The sequence below is a fragment of the Liolophura sinensis genome, chromosome 6, assembly GCF_032854445.1.
Source record: "Liolophura sinensis isolate JHLJ2023 chromosome 6, CUHK_Ljap_v2, whole genome shotgun sequence".
Taxonomy (NCBI): domain Eukaryota; kingdom Metazoa; phylum Mollusca; class Polyplacophora; order Chitonida; family Chitonidae; genus Liolophura; species Liolophura sinensis.
Genome location: NC_088300.1, coordinates 47522889 through 47539061, shown reverse-complemented (window position 1 = coordinate 47539061; position 16173 = coordinate 47522889). Strand labels below are relative to the sequence as shown.

The window sequence follows — 16173 nt, the reverse complement described above, 5'->3', positions numbered from 1 at the left end:
TTGGGTGATTTCATGGGCATGGCATTGGGTGATTTCATGAGCATGGCATTGGATGATTTCACGAGCATGGGTTGAAACCCAGCCCAAGCACCCGTGTCATATGTATACACATCATATGCAAACCAGTCCAATCTGTATGCTATTTGTCGGGAAAGTATTTATTCATAACCTCCAATATATAAAAGCAGATATGAACAGTCATTTTGTCCTAGGTAAATGTGAATGTAAGTTAAAAGCAAGCATGCACCACAAGTCCGTTTTCGAAATCACTCCTTCATTTTGGAATTTTATAGTTTCTGTCGTAAAGGAGGTAGGAATGTCGTAAGTGTTGACAAGCTGGGAGAAGTGACATAAAAATCCTGTTTTTCGTGGAATAATAAATATGGACGAGCCCATGGAAGAGAACATCGCGGATTCCACTCAATCGGAACCGCCAGATGACAAGAAGAAACAAAATCCTTCCATTTTGAGGCCAGGGAGTATGGGTAAGGTGTCCTAACATTGGACGTCATTTGTGATCTGCCTAAAACAACAACAACAACGTCATGTTAACCAACCAGCTTGTTGCTTGCATTTATAACAGTCCTGAAGATGCGTTGTTTCAACAACTTGTCATTTCGTGTTATCTTTAATTCAACAAACACTAATTTTAAAATTCAGTAAAGAGAAACGTTTTGGATATATTTCGTCATTCCTGTTGATAAATTGACTCATTTGCGAGAGGTAAAACGTGCTATTTGTAAAATATGTACTTTATTCGGTTATTTGGAAGATAAACACAAATAACAGAGGTATACAACATTATCGGATTTTAAGTGTCATCACACAGATTGGCAGTTCCACAAGCATCTACATCAAGTGGCTAGGAAGATAAAAAAAGCTAACGAGGACCAAGTAATCTGAGTACCAGTACACTCACTGGTAGATTGAGAATTTTTTAGATATGCCAAAATCATGGCTGCTTAACCTGTAGCGAAATCTTGCCATTTTTTAGCTCTTTAGGGCTGTGATTATGTATGCTATCAGTGCTCTATCTTGTTCCATAAACATACCTTGCTGGTTTCAGTATACTACTGCAGGGCACCAAATAATTTGTCTGTCCATAGTCACAATCGTTACAGCTATCAATCCCAGGTAGGTGTTCCATGTGTCATCACTAGTAAACACACACAAGCATGAAACTATGGTGGAAATTGGAGGAATTCCAACTCCAACAGCCAGGTTTGAATACATACACCTCACAGTGAGTGGAATCGTATGCAATTACCACTGCAACTATTAGTCAAGTTAGACCTTTTGACATGCATTATGGCTGATTGTTGAGGATCAGTCACACCAGTAAGGACCTAGAGGGAACCATAATCAACACTGAGCACTAAAAACATTCCTTATGTAAATTAAACAAAATTGAAGAAAAGATTATGTACCAAATATGCTAGAAGTGTCATTAGTTATCTCCCATGTATTGGTTGAGAGGAGTATGCATTCAAACATGGTGGTTGGAGTTGGAATTTATCCAGTTTCCACTATAATTTCATGCTGGTGTGGATTTACTAGTGATGACACATGGGAACACCTACCTGGAATTGATAGCTGTAACGATTGTGACTATGGACAGACAAACCTCCCCTTCAAACCACCACACACACAGTCATACCAGGATGCATTCTCCTGAAAAATTATATTTGATTAGATTGCCATCACAAAATTGTGTGTGACGATTGGAAGGGGAAATGTTACGATGTGGATTTGGACAACTAGAGGTAAATGGAATGCTTATTCACGCTGCAGTCTTCACGACTTTGGGGACTGGTAGGTTCTATGACTAGAAGTTGAGCTGTCATGACTAAGATGTATCTAAATATTTCAACATACTAGTCCGTGTACTCGAGCTTTCGGCTATTAGTATTTTCAAAAATTCTTGGTTGCTGTAAGATGATCATGCCATTTCATTGATAAAATTTCTCCATTGTTTACAAACAAAAACAATATCTTGAAGTTCAAATGCCGTCATGCTCCTAACTTTTTCTTTCATTTGTCTGTCTCATGACTTTCATAGAAGCACTCACATGCCACATGTTAAACAGGTTAAACCTTTTTGCTATTGTAGTGATGATGACATTAACAGTGGAAGATTACGAGACTCATTATTGGCCCAAGCTTGAGAGTGCCATGAACCAACTGCTGACAATGACCCCAGGGGGCTACATTCCCATATCATATGAGCAGATGTATAGGTGAGTTGTACAGGAAGAGCTAACATTTAGTAAACTCCCCTGAAGAAATAACACCTATTAACTTACAACCTGTACAACATAGCAACCCACTTTCATTATGCAATTAAGCACAGAGTGTATCAAGCTACATCCTTATTTTAACACATTTTCTATTTATCTTTTTTGTTGACTTTTAGATTAAAGCTTTTAAATTAAATAACTAAAACCTGGTAACTGATTCAGTTGATCAATCACATAACCATTTAGTTTTTACAAAGGCTCATACCTTGCACCATAATGGAAGTTGCATTACCGATGGAATGGGCCCCATGGTCTGAATGGGCTTTTGGGTTGTTTGTTCTGCATATTTTCAAGTTCTAAGCTCAACTACAAAATTTATTTGATGGTTTCAGTTTTGACTTTCAAGAAATGGAGAACGATGAAAGCATAAAGCAAGAGAGTACATATCCTGGGATACCATTGTAAAAGATTTCCAGTGTTGCTTATCAGACTCATACTGCTGTATTAAAATCCCTGTGTTATTGAGTTCCTATTTTGTTTATATGAAACAGTTGAACAGTTAATACCTTAAACCAGAGGCTGATTTTGAGACGTTCTACATTAGTAACTGTATGTTCTTGTTTTGACAGTTGTGTATATAAGTGTGTGTGTAAGCAGTTTTCTGAGAGATTGTATGCTGATTTACTGAGACATATCACCAGTCACCTGGACAGGCTCAACGTGGATCTGGAAAATAGCGTGAGTAGCAAGTGCTCAGTATGGGAATACTTCATATGTGAAAATTTACGTTTTAATCGACTGGATGTATGATTTGAAATAATAACTTAAAAGGAGTTCTTGTGTCAGTATGCACACAGTGTGAATGCCATATTGGCATAGAAGGATAACTGTAAGTTTCGAAATGTAGTCCTTTTTCTCCTATCGGTCTATATAATCCAGCCATTGGCGTATTAGTGACATCAATTATGTCACACAGTACTTCACTGCCAGATCAGAAACCAATGATATGTAAAAAGAATTGAATGTTTGTTTTTTTAGAAAACTGATGTAAAAAGTTACGTAGAGAAGTTTGCGTTTGCAATGAACCAGTATCTGCAAGCCTTGAGTGGCATCGTACCAATTTTCAATTACATGGTAAGTATCCTGAACGCCACAGTAAGGAAAGTTGAACTAAAGCTGAACCAAAATAAATTTAAATAACTTCACTTGTTTACCTACAACAAAGCCAAAATTGAAACCTTTGCTGTTAGACAAGTGTTGCATGAGCTTGTAGACAATAGTCTGTTAACCAAAGATCTGTTGTGTTGGAATCCAGCACTAGCTGATTTGACTGTGACTGGTAAGCAAAACACTTTTGTGACTTGTGAAAAGCAGAGATTTCCTCTAACTTGTGTAACCTAAGTTTTGAATAATGCTGTGGAATAAATGATCCCAAATAACAACCATCACCGGCACCAATAGCAAAGATAGTAGGGCGTCCACTTCGGGAGCGGTAGATCCAGGGTCAATCCTGGGTCGGGTCACACCTAAGACCTTTAAAGAAGAAGTTGTAGCTTCCTCGCTTGGCGTTGAGCCTTAAGGGGTTAGTACAACAACTGGTTAACCCGTATCAGTATAAGTCATCTCTGTGAAGCAGCACTAGATAAAAGAGCGGTGGAAATCCGTCCTGCAACATTACACGCACTCTAAGGATTCCTCGTCGTCATATGAGTGAAAAATAGCTAAGTATGACGTTAAACCCCAATCACTCACTCACCCACTCCGAATAACAACCAAACATATGTGACCCTCCATCACAAGACGGTCAGCAGAGCTCTCTTGTGGTCTTACATGAACTTTGTTGGAGACTTGTTTGCCTTTTAACAGTATGACATACATGTGTGTCACTGTGTGGGGACAGTTTGGCTGTTAGGGCACATTCTAGTCTAAAAGTGGTCACCATCATATAAGTGAAAAATTTTTGAATATGACGCTAAATAACTATCCAAAGACAAAGGCAAAGGATATGAACGGTGGCAGCTGATTAAATATTTTTAGTCAACTGAATGTGTTTACAACTGTATTGAAATACATCTAAGGTTATTATTGACAATTGTTGATGCCTTATTCTTTACAGAACAGATTTTACGTTGAAACGAAATTAAAAACAGATTTGCATGCAGAACTGCAGAAGATCTTCACATCTCATGTGGCAAAGAACCATATCAACTTTCTACTGCGTAAGTATTGGAGACAAAACCCAGTAATTATGGTTCAAAAACTGCGGATGTACACAAATTTTCCAGCTTTCAGAAAAATATATTAAATAGCCAGAAGTTGGAAAGAGACATGTTCTCAAGTATGCAAAGGTTGATGAATTATGTGGGTCCTCTTCTCGAGCCAAGGTATGATACATGAATGCTGTAAATGCCTTTTTATTCACGTGGTACTAACTTTCGCAGATTTCGCAGCAAACACATTCCTGCAAAAATAAGTGCCATTGAATATAAAACCCATGTAAGTCATTTATTAATGTAGCATGCGTTACAGTTGTAAATTTGTTAACAAGCACTGCAGTTCTAATACTTTTTCAAACATGTTAATTAGCAATACCTAATTAGAATCTATTCTTTCTCAAATCCGGTTTAATTGATCATCAGTTAATCTTGCTTTCTTTTAAGAGGCTTAGTTCCGTCTGAGTGTCCACCACAATGCGACGTTTTTGTTGTTGTTGATTTATTGGGGGGGGGGGGGGGGGGGTAGAGACATACAAATGGATAATTTGTACTGGGTGTGTGTAGGTGATACAATATACATACGATGAGAGAGGCTGATTTTTCAGTGACTGTACTCGCCTTCCAGTCAGATCATCTTTCCGACGCGCCCTATACATCGCTCTGGGGTTTCCGCACTTCAGACTTCCTTTCATAATGATGATTTCTGAGAAATTTACTCAAATCTGTCACAGTTCACTCAAAGTTTCACTCACACTGCTGATGCATGAGAATTAAACAGTGGGATTTATTTATATCACATGTAATACTTCAGCGTCTGCCGGAGTGAGTGACACAAATATTTGCTAACACAGCAGGTAAGGGCTTCGTCTTATAAAGATTAACCATCTTCAAAAGATTAAAAGTTTAGGAGGATTAACTTCCTTTGTCTGATCAAGTTACTGTATTGCATAGAATTTTTGTCACATCTTACAGGTAAATGATAACATTGTTACTTGCATGCTTGAGTTGTTTTATTACTTGACATTTCTATATTGAAGTTTAAGCAGTTGTCCAAAAATTCTGTTAAGATCAGCGAAAGTTGATTCCGGCGAATGTGTCTTCTTACCAAATCCACGAAAGTTTATGTCCACAAATAAAAAGACATTTACAGCAGATTGAATAGGGTATCAGATCTATATCACTTGCCTTCGAAGATGTATATGGGTGTACCTATTTTTTTCCCTTTTTATTTTTTAGAAATGTCTTTCCTGTTCATTAAGTGGTAAAGACCATGTGGCATTCACTTTGTTGGCACAAAATTCATTTCTGTTCATTCATGTATAATTTACAAATAAACACCTTGAAAATTGAGATGATGATTTCTTTATTACCTGTTAAACAAAACCTGAAAATTGAAAAATTGAAACATTGATATTTTGTTTTTATTTCAGCACTGTTAGAAGAAGTCAGTAGTCATCCATTCCTTATCTCTCCTCCTACCATGGCAACCATGATTAAAAACTTACACCTTCTGAACAAAGGTAAGGGCACCAAATGTTATAATTGTGCATGTTCTTTTTACACATTCCTCTGCTTATACATTTACATGTAATATGTCATCCTTTTAGAACAGTGAAGACACTTGAAAACTATTCCATTTCTGTTTAGTAACCATTTGGGGACCAAACTTGAAATGTCCATCCATAAAGTAAGACGTCACAGAAAGACTGAACATAATGTAACCAGTGCGTGCTAGATGTTATGCAACTTTCCATTCAATTCTCTGTAAAGACAGTTTGAACATCATTTATAAAATAATAAATAAGACTGTAAAACTGTGGAGACGCCCATCACAGGAACCTTATTTCATAATTCAACTAGTGGGCAAGGACAAATAACATCACACAATAAACATAAATCCTTGTCAAGTTGACCTCCAGGTAATATATTAGACAGATTACAATATTGAAGGTGGTTTGTATATTTCCTCCATATCAGTTTGTATACATGTAGAAGTTGCATTTGTATAATTCTACTATTTCCAGAGTTCGCTCAGTTGAAGCCCCAGCTGTTTGCAAAGTACATCCCCAATGTGTTACCTGCTACTTCAGAGAAGGACTTAGAGAGATACATTCAGGAGACAAAGGAAATGCAGTCTGCTCTCTATAATATTCCAGAGTTTCACAGGTTTGTACACAATTAAGGTACTTTTTGAGGATATTTTTTGCCAACAGATATTAACGGTGTTAGGGTTAATTAAATGGAAAATTTTTGTTTCAGACTAAGAAATTCAGTTGCTGTTTTTTTTGTTGTTGCTGTTGTACATGGACTTCAAGTTTTAACTTGTGCATTAGCTGCCATTTTTGTGGGTGAAGTAAACCAACTGTAGATGGGTTATATAAATAAATGCTGACAAACTCTGACATGTGTAACACGTCATGTGTAGACCTTCATGTAAGACCAAACAAGAGAGCAGCTTCCACTGTCTATTTACCGGCCCGGATAGCACAGTTGGTAGAGCGTCCGCTTCGGAACCGGTAGATCCAGGATCAATCCTTGGTCGAGTCACACCTAAGACTTTAAAAGAGGAAGTTGTAACTTCCTCGCTTGGCGTTCAGCATGAAGGGGATAGTGCAACGACTGGTTGACCCGTATCAGTATAATGGCTTGGGCGGGGCCGCTTACTTGCCTTCGGTAAGTCGTCTCAGTGATGCAGCACTAAATAAAAGAGCGGTGGAAATCCGTCCTGCAACAAGGAGGCACATTACACGTGCATGCACCCTAATGATTCCTTCGTCGTCATATGACTGAAAAATTGTTGAGTACGACGTTAAACCCCAAGCACTCACTCACTCCACTGTCTATTTCCACAAATTCTCCAAGACTAAAGAAAGCAGGGGAGAAATTTCCTGTCTGACAACTATCTATGTGTAAAATAAGTTGTCAGAAATCACTATATGATGTTAGAGTAAAATTTTTAATGTTACAAAGTTACTTAAAGTGCTTTGTGGTGGCCACTATCATGTCAGTGAAATGTTCTTAAGTATGGCATAAAAGACCTGTTAAATAAAATAAATAAATAAAGTGCTTTGTTTATAATAACAGGTTGGAGAGTCAGAAGAGACCAAATGAGGAAGAATCTGTCAGTAAGTCTCAACGTTTTTCTCTGGTAAAACAAAGCTTGAATGTTGTTTCATTTTAGGAACCTGTGCGTATTCAAACCATGGGATGTTCCTTATAATCCTTGTCAAATTGTCTGTGGAATTTACTGGTTCTTCTCGCTCTTTTACTGGACACATCCCTGTCTCGAAGGCTGGGTCATTCAGTTAGCTATTTTCAGAGTCACAGCACGCTACAAAAAACGTGATATTTATGTGAAAAAGGGACATCAATGGAGATAATTCATTGAGGCCTTATCATGCTTATTGGCATGGTTAAAAACTGATTTAGTCGCAAATTAATTTATTTCAACTTTCTGGTCAGCCTACACTTTGGCGTATATGTTTAAACATTGTACAACAATAAAATAGACAGAGCGTATACAGAATAACAGATTAGAGATCAGTATAAGATTCATAGAAGTTCTGTTGAATTGTGAATGGTTGTATGAATGGAATAGTTGCAGAAGAATTTAACATCAAGTAACCCAACACTATTATCTTTGAAGAGAGAATGTTTTGATGGAGAAAGTGGCAGTAAAACTGTATACACTAAATTAATATGTAGTTCACATACTGTAATTCTTCGACCTTTTCACATGTTTGCAAGGTCTTTATTCAAGCATATTCTAAAGGCATTATTCTGTGAAGCCTTGAAACCAGCAAGCACCCAATCAGTGTAGTTTTGTCTCCAAAATCAAATCAAAAAGGAGCATCTGAAAGTTGCTCTTTCATATGCGAAAAGGTTGGAAAATTAGGGTACTTTGGTTCACTGTATCAACTTGTCACAAAACTTATCCAAAAGCATCATTAATGATTGAATTCAGATAATTGGTAGCTATGAATGGAGCTAATAGTTATAAAATCGCAAGTGCGAAGAGTTAAATCCTGTCAATAAATTTCGGTTTCAGAGCCAGTACCCGTTGTTAATTATCCACGACTGGATTCTTTGTGATAGCAGATGGTAGCCAGTTCTTCTGGTTGGAGGCTATCTACTCTTTGGCTGAACGCTTCTCACTCTGCCATGCCATCATTGACGTTTACTTCCTGTAGGAACACACCAGTGCGGTTGTTCTCAGGCTTCCTGTGTGTGCGTGCGTGTGCATGTCGGCTGTGGTGCTGTGTCATCACAATAGAGCATTGTTTTGTGCAGTGTACACAGACTTGTGCACACCAGGTATAAAATTGCTGAGCATAGCCGTGTATGTCAGCTTATTAGCAACTCCCTTACAGAGAATGACTGATAGCTGTTTGCTCAGCCAATAAATAAAGCTGTTGTACTACAGCTTTATAGCTAAATCTTTATTTATCTACATACCATTAGCTACTATTGCTCAGTGCTCTGGAAAAATGGAATGAGAGACAGCTGTGGACTGTGTGACAAAGCAAACCTGGGATATTGTGTGCAACCTTCTGTGTATTGAGCATATAAAGCCATGTAACATGAGATACAGCTGAAACATTGTGGGACATTGTAAAACTGACTAGATGATACTGCCGGGCAACTCTATGGTGTATCATAGCCTGGATCATTTTGACTCTTCAACTTCATACGCTGTAGCTAGTAATTTAAAAACTACAGCTTTGGTGAAACATCAGTTGATAGAATCAAGTTAACCTTGTGCGTGTGTGTGATACAACCAATCAGATATTTCTCCTGGCAAAGTAACTTAGCACTCCAGCTTGTTGAAGTTGTAAATATTTGTTTTTTTTTTTTTTTTTTTTTTTTTTTGAAGAGTATACATGAGTTTAAAGTGTCGCCTTAATAGGTCAAGTCACTCTTTGAAACGTAAACAAACTGTCAGCTCTCCAAAACGAGTTAGAATTGGCTACGCACTCGTGTATTATTACAGACATGTATTTCTATCTATCATACAGTCACCCGAAAATATGGAGAATCAATTTATGCATCTTTGTAAAATTTGGTAAAATTGTTAAGCTCTGCAGCACTAAGCAACCTATCAAATACGAATATTTTGAAACAATATTTTGCTGGATTTGACTTCTTTTATTTTTTGGAAGTTGTGGAACCAAATTGAATAAAACTTTGTTCAAGGATCTATTGGTAGATCTCCCAAAACATATTAAAGTTTGATCAGTGCAAATCACCTTCTCATCTGACTTTCTCAGTTCACTTGCATCTGCCATAGACTGGAGCTACTTTTGCAGGGCAGGGTTCAAGCCAAATTCAATGTAATTTTATGCCCAGCTTAAATACCGGTGACTGTGATCTTTGATCATATTAGTAAGTTAGATTATGGTCAGTGTAAATGACACTGGACCTACTGTCTCAGGTCAGAGTTTAAATTTGATGTCTATTATGAGGGTTAAATTTGATGTCTATTATGAGAGTTAAATTTGATGTCTATTTGAGGTTTATTATGTCTTCAAAACTACTGTGACAAATTCAGTGAAACTCCGTACATGGATTTACAGTTTCCCATATGTGATCAGCCCAAAAGACCTTGGACATACTTCCTGATGTATCCATTCTTTGTAATTGAAGGACCAACGGGCATAGTTGGGTCTCTTTTCTTGTGTAGATCCCACATGAGAATGAGGTTTCAAATGCCGAAAGTTAACACAAGATCGCTGTTTGTGAATGAGATTTTCACTCCTCATTTTTCCAGGGTTTGAGAGAGGAGTGTCAAGAACGATATTGACATAAAGCTTCCTCTGTGCTCTTTTTGTGAATGCAGCCTATAGTGATCAGCTGCAGAAACAATAGGGATTTGGTTAGCACAGGTTTTTTTTATGAAATTGTCTTGTGGAGAGTGTCCAATTTGTCAGTGTTCATTTATAAACTGTCAGGTTTACTGGATTTAATGGTGTGTGTGTGTTTTGGTTTGATTTGATTGTTTTTCTCTACACAAAATCATCACCTCAGTGATTACTTCACTGATAAATGCTTCAGTCCACTTTAGTTTGTCCAAACCAGTTCCTGGCAATAAATGCTCCAGTTTGTCCATACTAGTCCCTGGCAATAAGTACTCCAGTTTGTCCATACCAGTCCCTGGCAATAAGTGCTTTAGTTTGTCCATACCAGTCCCTGGCAATAAGTGCTCCAGTTTGTCCATACCAGTCCCTGGCAATAAGTGCTCCAGTTTGTCCATACCAGTCCCTGGCAATGTGTAATGTGGGGTTGCTCAAGCAGTAGTGAGAGAAACAAAGTTGTGTGAAGCTGGATAATGATCATATTAATCTAGAGAGCCATAGTTACAATCTAGGTCTGAAGCCCTGGGTGTCTGTAATGCATGTAATGTTATCTCTACTTGATATAGGTTTATGGCTTTATGGATTCGCATCACAAGAGTATTGATATTGGTTACCACTTTAAACTGTATGTTGAATTGAGCTATCAATTAATTTATGTTATCAAAAATCAATGAATAATATTTGAAGCTGTTTTTGAATACTTTAGCTAGTAGCCTCTCTGGAAAAACAAGCATCAATAAGCTGCTGTTTTCTCTTTTAACATGGTAAGGTTAAGTCTTATGTTCAAGGACATACCCATTGTGTCATTTGGTGTCCAGATCATTAATTTTGAAAGCTGTCTTCTCATACTTCCACCTAAAGTACGCTCATATTTCTGTGTGTATGTGCAATGTATACTAAACAAAAATATAAATGCACAAAGCAATTTTAGTGTGAAAACAGAGTGGTAGGTAATCAGAGTTCACAGCACTCAGTACAGAGTGTGTCCACTGTTAACATCATGAAGTACGGTATCTGTTATTACCAACCACTCTGTTTTCACGCTGCCATAGCTCCTGGATTATTGCCCTAGGATGTGAAAATCTGGTGGAAATAAAAGCCACAGTTGATAATGACTTAATTACCCTAATTGTTGAGTTAACACATTATTTAATACTGAGAGAAAACAATATAAACTTGCTCTGTGCATTGTATTTTTGTTAATTAAAGATTTATTTTGACCAATGGGGTTCCTTAGATAGTCCTGAAATTTATATCCTGTACATATGAAACTGTTCAAGAGTGTATTAAACAAAGTCGTATGGGTCTGTTTTTTGTAAAATTGTGCTTGCTGCCATTTCTTTGATCACCAATTTCATATTGCAAATTATGTTATGACTGGATATCTGCTTTATGTATTTTAGCTGGAACAAGCAGCTTTAATATGTCTCAGTCTGTTGATCTAGTGTAACTCGAAGAAGGACCTGCGTGCAAGATGACATGAACTTTTTGTGGGATTTGTTTGCCTTTTTTGCTAATACTTCTGTATGAAATGTCTTGTATCTGTCACACATCTGACCACCTCAGCTTGGAATTTATGATGCTTGACAAAAACTTTTTTAATCCATGAAAATGAAGTGGATCTTTATCACCAAGGTTAGTGATACAGTTTCACACTGAATCTAGTTTATAAACATTTGATAAGTTCCAGGCAAACCTTGGTTTGAGAGATTTATTGTTTAGATAATTGTAACACGCATGGGCTATGTAAATGTTAATGTATGATTGTATATAATTTTTTGTTAGAAAGATCATTTTAACCATGATATGCAGATTACAGACAAATTATGTAAAAGCAAGATGATGATGATATTTGTGAACAAATAATTAATTACTGTATAAAACACATCCAGTAGAGACCTGGCAATAGAACCTTGATCCCAGCACATCATAATGAAATTATATTTAAGACCACATTAGAAACTGAAACATGGTGACATAGTAAATGGGTCTAAATTTGTAAATATTCGCATAGCCCAGGCATGTTACTTTTTTCCCAAGCAATTGGTCTTTGCAGTCGTTACCCATGGGCATTGGGGTGATTTCAGTGGTTTTCCATTAAAACTGTGTCTTAATAGTCTGGTGGAATCAGCAGTGCTAATTTCACCTCAGCTTGCTGGGATATACAGTGATTTTCTGGAACACCAGTGGAAGACTAATTTACATGTTATTGTATAGCTGACACTTAGCTAATACACACTGCTAGCTGCTTCTACATGACTGAAGTAGCAATCAAACTTTGCACCTTTAGTGTAAATACATGTGGTAAGCATTTTCTTTAATAGTGGAAAATACACTGCTGGTGTCTGATTCAAGCTTAGGTTTTATAAAGCATGTTTAGTGTTTAGTAGCCCCTAGCTATGAGCACTTCATGCATGTATCTCCACAACATATGCTATCATGGTACAAGTAGTTAAGGGCTTACAAATTGCTATCAAGTGTGCTTCATGACATCGGGAGATCTCTTGTGTCAAAACAAAGGTAGCTAAATATAAAATGATAAGGCGGATTTAGAATGTTAGCAGATTTTCACCACACTGAGATGTTTTTGTGATATTGGGCTATTACAAGAGAAGATGGAGAACATTTCTGAAGCTGAATGCACCATTATCTGATGAAAAGTGAAGCAGGTTGCCATACCTTTGTAATGATGCAAGTCAGAGTGATATGTAATTTCATCCATATGTTTACAATAATTTAATGTTTCATTATGAATTATGAAAGCAAACACATTTTTTGCTGATAAAATTTTCCAATTCTTTACACCACCACTTTTAGGCTTTATCTTAGGCGTTTTGATGGCATATCCATGTGCTAACTGTAGTGGACAAGTGCATATGAAAATCAGCTACATACGGTTTTCACACAAGTCATTGTCTACTGACACTGTATGTCAAACAGCGTAGTCTTATTGTACTTGCACACTCCTACGCATGCATGCATGCATGTATAATAGTATGTTCAATAGTCCTGTATAAATGGAGTATAACACAGTTTGACAGACGATGGAATAAATTGAGATGTTTGTATAAATTACTAGTATCAGTCAGATGGACTCCTTTATGTTTTATAATTTGTTACCAGCTGTTCAAGCATATATCAATAAAATCATCTCCTACCTAATATTTCCTGTTTTTGTGGTACAGATGTTCCATTGTGCATCTTAGCAGCTTTGGAAGAAAATTTTTCTCACGTATTTGGTGTTCAAACGTCAGAAGGAAAATATCTTGCAATGGTACATTTGGTGGAAGCCTTGGGATATTTTGTCTTCATTACTTCTGTGTTAACTGAAGTTCGAGAATTTTGAAGGTCTGGTGAAATCTGATAGGGGCTTGTAGTATCTGAGAACCAGTTTTTTTTTGTTTTTTTGTTATTGTGATGTAGCACAACTGAGATATTGCAGTTCAAAGTATGCAAGACTGTGCACATTGAGACAGTTCCAGACGCCAGCATTCTCTCAGATTGATGAGTTCTATAACGTGGGGGCCTCCGTGGCTCAGTTGGTTAGCGCACTAGCGCAGCGTTATGACCCAGGAGTCTCTCACCAATGCGGTCGCTGCGAGTTCAAGTCCAGCTCATGCTGGCTTCCTCTCCGGCCGTACGTGGGAAGGTTTGTCAGCAACCTGCGGATGGTCGTGGGTTTCCCCCGGGCTGTGCCCAGTTTCCACCCACCATAATGCTGGCCGCCGTCGTATGAGTGAAATATTCTTGAGTACGGCGTAAAACACCAATGAAATGAAAAAAGTTCTATAACCTAAGGATGCAGATGTTTCTGCTTACAACACCTAGACCTGAGTACGTGTGGCTATCCCTCCTCCAATATATTGCAAGCCATATTATTTGTTGTCTTTTCTTTTAAATTCAAGTTCTTGTTTAATGGTTACTAAAAAATATTTCATTTTAAGAAATAGCCTTCCAGTAAAGGCACTTTCTACCCAGCGGTCCAGGACCCCTCACTGATCAAAGACGAGTAATCTCAACTGAGGGATGCTGTCTAGACTTCTTCACCACTGATTTTACTTGATTGTTGCTAAGAAATCAAAAGATTTTCACTTACACAATGGTTGTCGGTGTTATAAGTGGAGTAAACTGGATTGTCCCATGTAAATGCGAATGCTGAACATATTGGTAGAGAGACAAGTGGTCTTCAGTAGACGTAACAATATCACAAATGCTGTGTACTGCCAGAAGTCCAGTTCTGGTACTACAGTTCGTGAAGGAAAGAGGTGTCATTTGTGCCTCTGGAACATCGTGAGACTGGTGATTTGTAAATTAATGTCAACAAAGATTGCCTAACATATTTCACAAGTCACACGATACAGCTGGACTGTTTTTACTTTTAGCAACAAAAGAATTCAAATTCAGCACTCTCCTATTCAAACCTTTTCCGGGATGATGAATAAGCCTTCCAGGGCTGGGTTTGAATAACTTAATTGCTCCTCCAAGCTCTCTCAGCAAGACGGACCACATGGCCAAGTTATTCTCGTTCATTCTGTGGTTTAGAGTGAGTGAGTGCTTGGGGTTTAACGTCGTGCTTAACAATTTTTCAGTCATTTGATGACGCCTGTGTGTTAGAACCTTCATCTTGCAAGATAATGCATGAAAAGCCGATCCCACACCTTATTCTATTACTAAGGGGTCAGTGAAGTCTTTTGTGTTGCTGAGAAAGAGAGCTGTGTACTTTCACTGAAAGTGTACTACGTTCCACTTTGAAACAAACACAGTGTAAAATGCAATGGGCCTAAAATTCTTACTGAGTTTAAATCATTTTTGGTTACCTTTGAAAACAAAACCACAAACATCCAATCACTTCTGAATAAATATATTGTATAAACTACCGTCTTAAAATATAGCTACTTCATTCTGTATATCAAATTCTTTTCAATATTTGGTATTACTCTATGCACAGGGGCTACAACCACAGTTTAGTTTATGTTTAAAGTATGTGTGTATACTTTCTTGGCATGCCTGGACCAGTGTACATGATAACACTGCACTCTCTGTGTAGACTGATATGGATGTACATATTCATTATATTGCACTGATAAATACCACTGTATGGAAAGCATGCTAATAGTGTGACAATCTTACAAATTATGGAGATTTGTCACGTAATGATATTCAGTAACAGATAATGCACACTGATGATATGATGATGCCCAGTAATAGGTGACACAGAGATGGATGAGATGATACAAGTCACACTCAGATGATCTCCTGTTACAAATAAAACTGGAGACCATTTGAATGAGAATGATCTCCAATAACAGATGACACACACATTTGAAGTTATGATTTTCCAGTAATGGATGAGGTACACACTTGAAGTGAAGATTTCTGGTAAAAAATGAGGCACAGTGCTGATATACTCCATTAACACCTGGCACACTGGTGATGTGATGATCTTCAACAAATGAGGCACACTGCTGACGTGAAGATCTTCAGTAACATATGAGGCACACTGCTGATCTTCAGTAACAAATGCACACTGCTGATGTGATCTTCAGTAACAAATGAAGCACACTGCTGATGTGATCTTCAGTGATAAATGAGGCACACTGCTGGTGTGAAGATCTTTGGTAATATATGAGGCACACTGCTGGTGTGGTGATATTCAGTAACATGTGAGGCACACTGCTGATGTGATCTTCAGTTACAAATGAGGCAAACTGCTGGTGTGAGGATCTTCGGTAATGAGGTGCACTGCTGATGTGGTGATACTCAGTAACAAATGACACCCACTGCTGATGTGGAGATATTCAGTAACAAATGAGGCACACTGCTGCTGTGATGATCTTCAGTAACAAATGAGACACACTGTTAATGTGA

The 16173-nt window shown here is 37.6% G+C and overlaps 1 protein-coding gene across 1 annotated transcript; it reads left to right on the top strand.

Moving 5' to 3' along the window:
- Positions 1–317: 317 nt before the first annotated feature.
- LOC135468968 (CDK2-associated and cullin domain-containing protein 1-like) lies at positions 318–9204 on the top strand. Its single transcript, XM_064747465.1, has 9 exons — positions 318–485; positions 2111–2237; positions 2867–2975; positions 3276–3371; positions 4354–4456; positions 5884–5973; positions 6478–6619; positions 7538–7578; positions 8502–9204. The coding sequence occupies exons 1-9, from the start codon at positions 383–385 to the stop codon at positions 8543–8545; spliced, it is 855 nt and encodes a 284-aa protein (XP_064603535.1). The 5' UTR covers positions 318–382; the 3' UTR covers positions 8546–9204.
- The last annotated feature ends 6969 nt before the right edge of the window (positions 9205–16173 follow it).

Bases quoted from the DNA above. Each gene is read 5' to 3' on its own strand.
- LOC135468968 (XM_064747465.1), top strand. From the start codon at position 383: ATGGACGAGCCCATGGAAGAGAACATCGCGGATTCCACTCAATCGGAA. The intron at 3,372-4,353 runs GTAAGTATCCTG...TATTCTTTACAG, and splicing joins TACCAATTTTCAATTACATG to AACAGATTTTACGTTGAAAC. The intron at 6,620-7,537 runs GTTTGTACACAA...TTATAATAACAG, and splicing joins AATATTCCAGAGTTTCACAG to GTTGGAGAGTCAGAAGAGAC.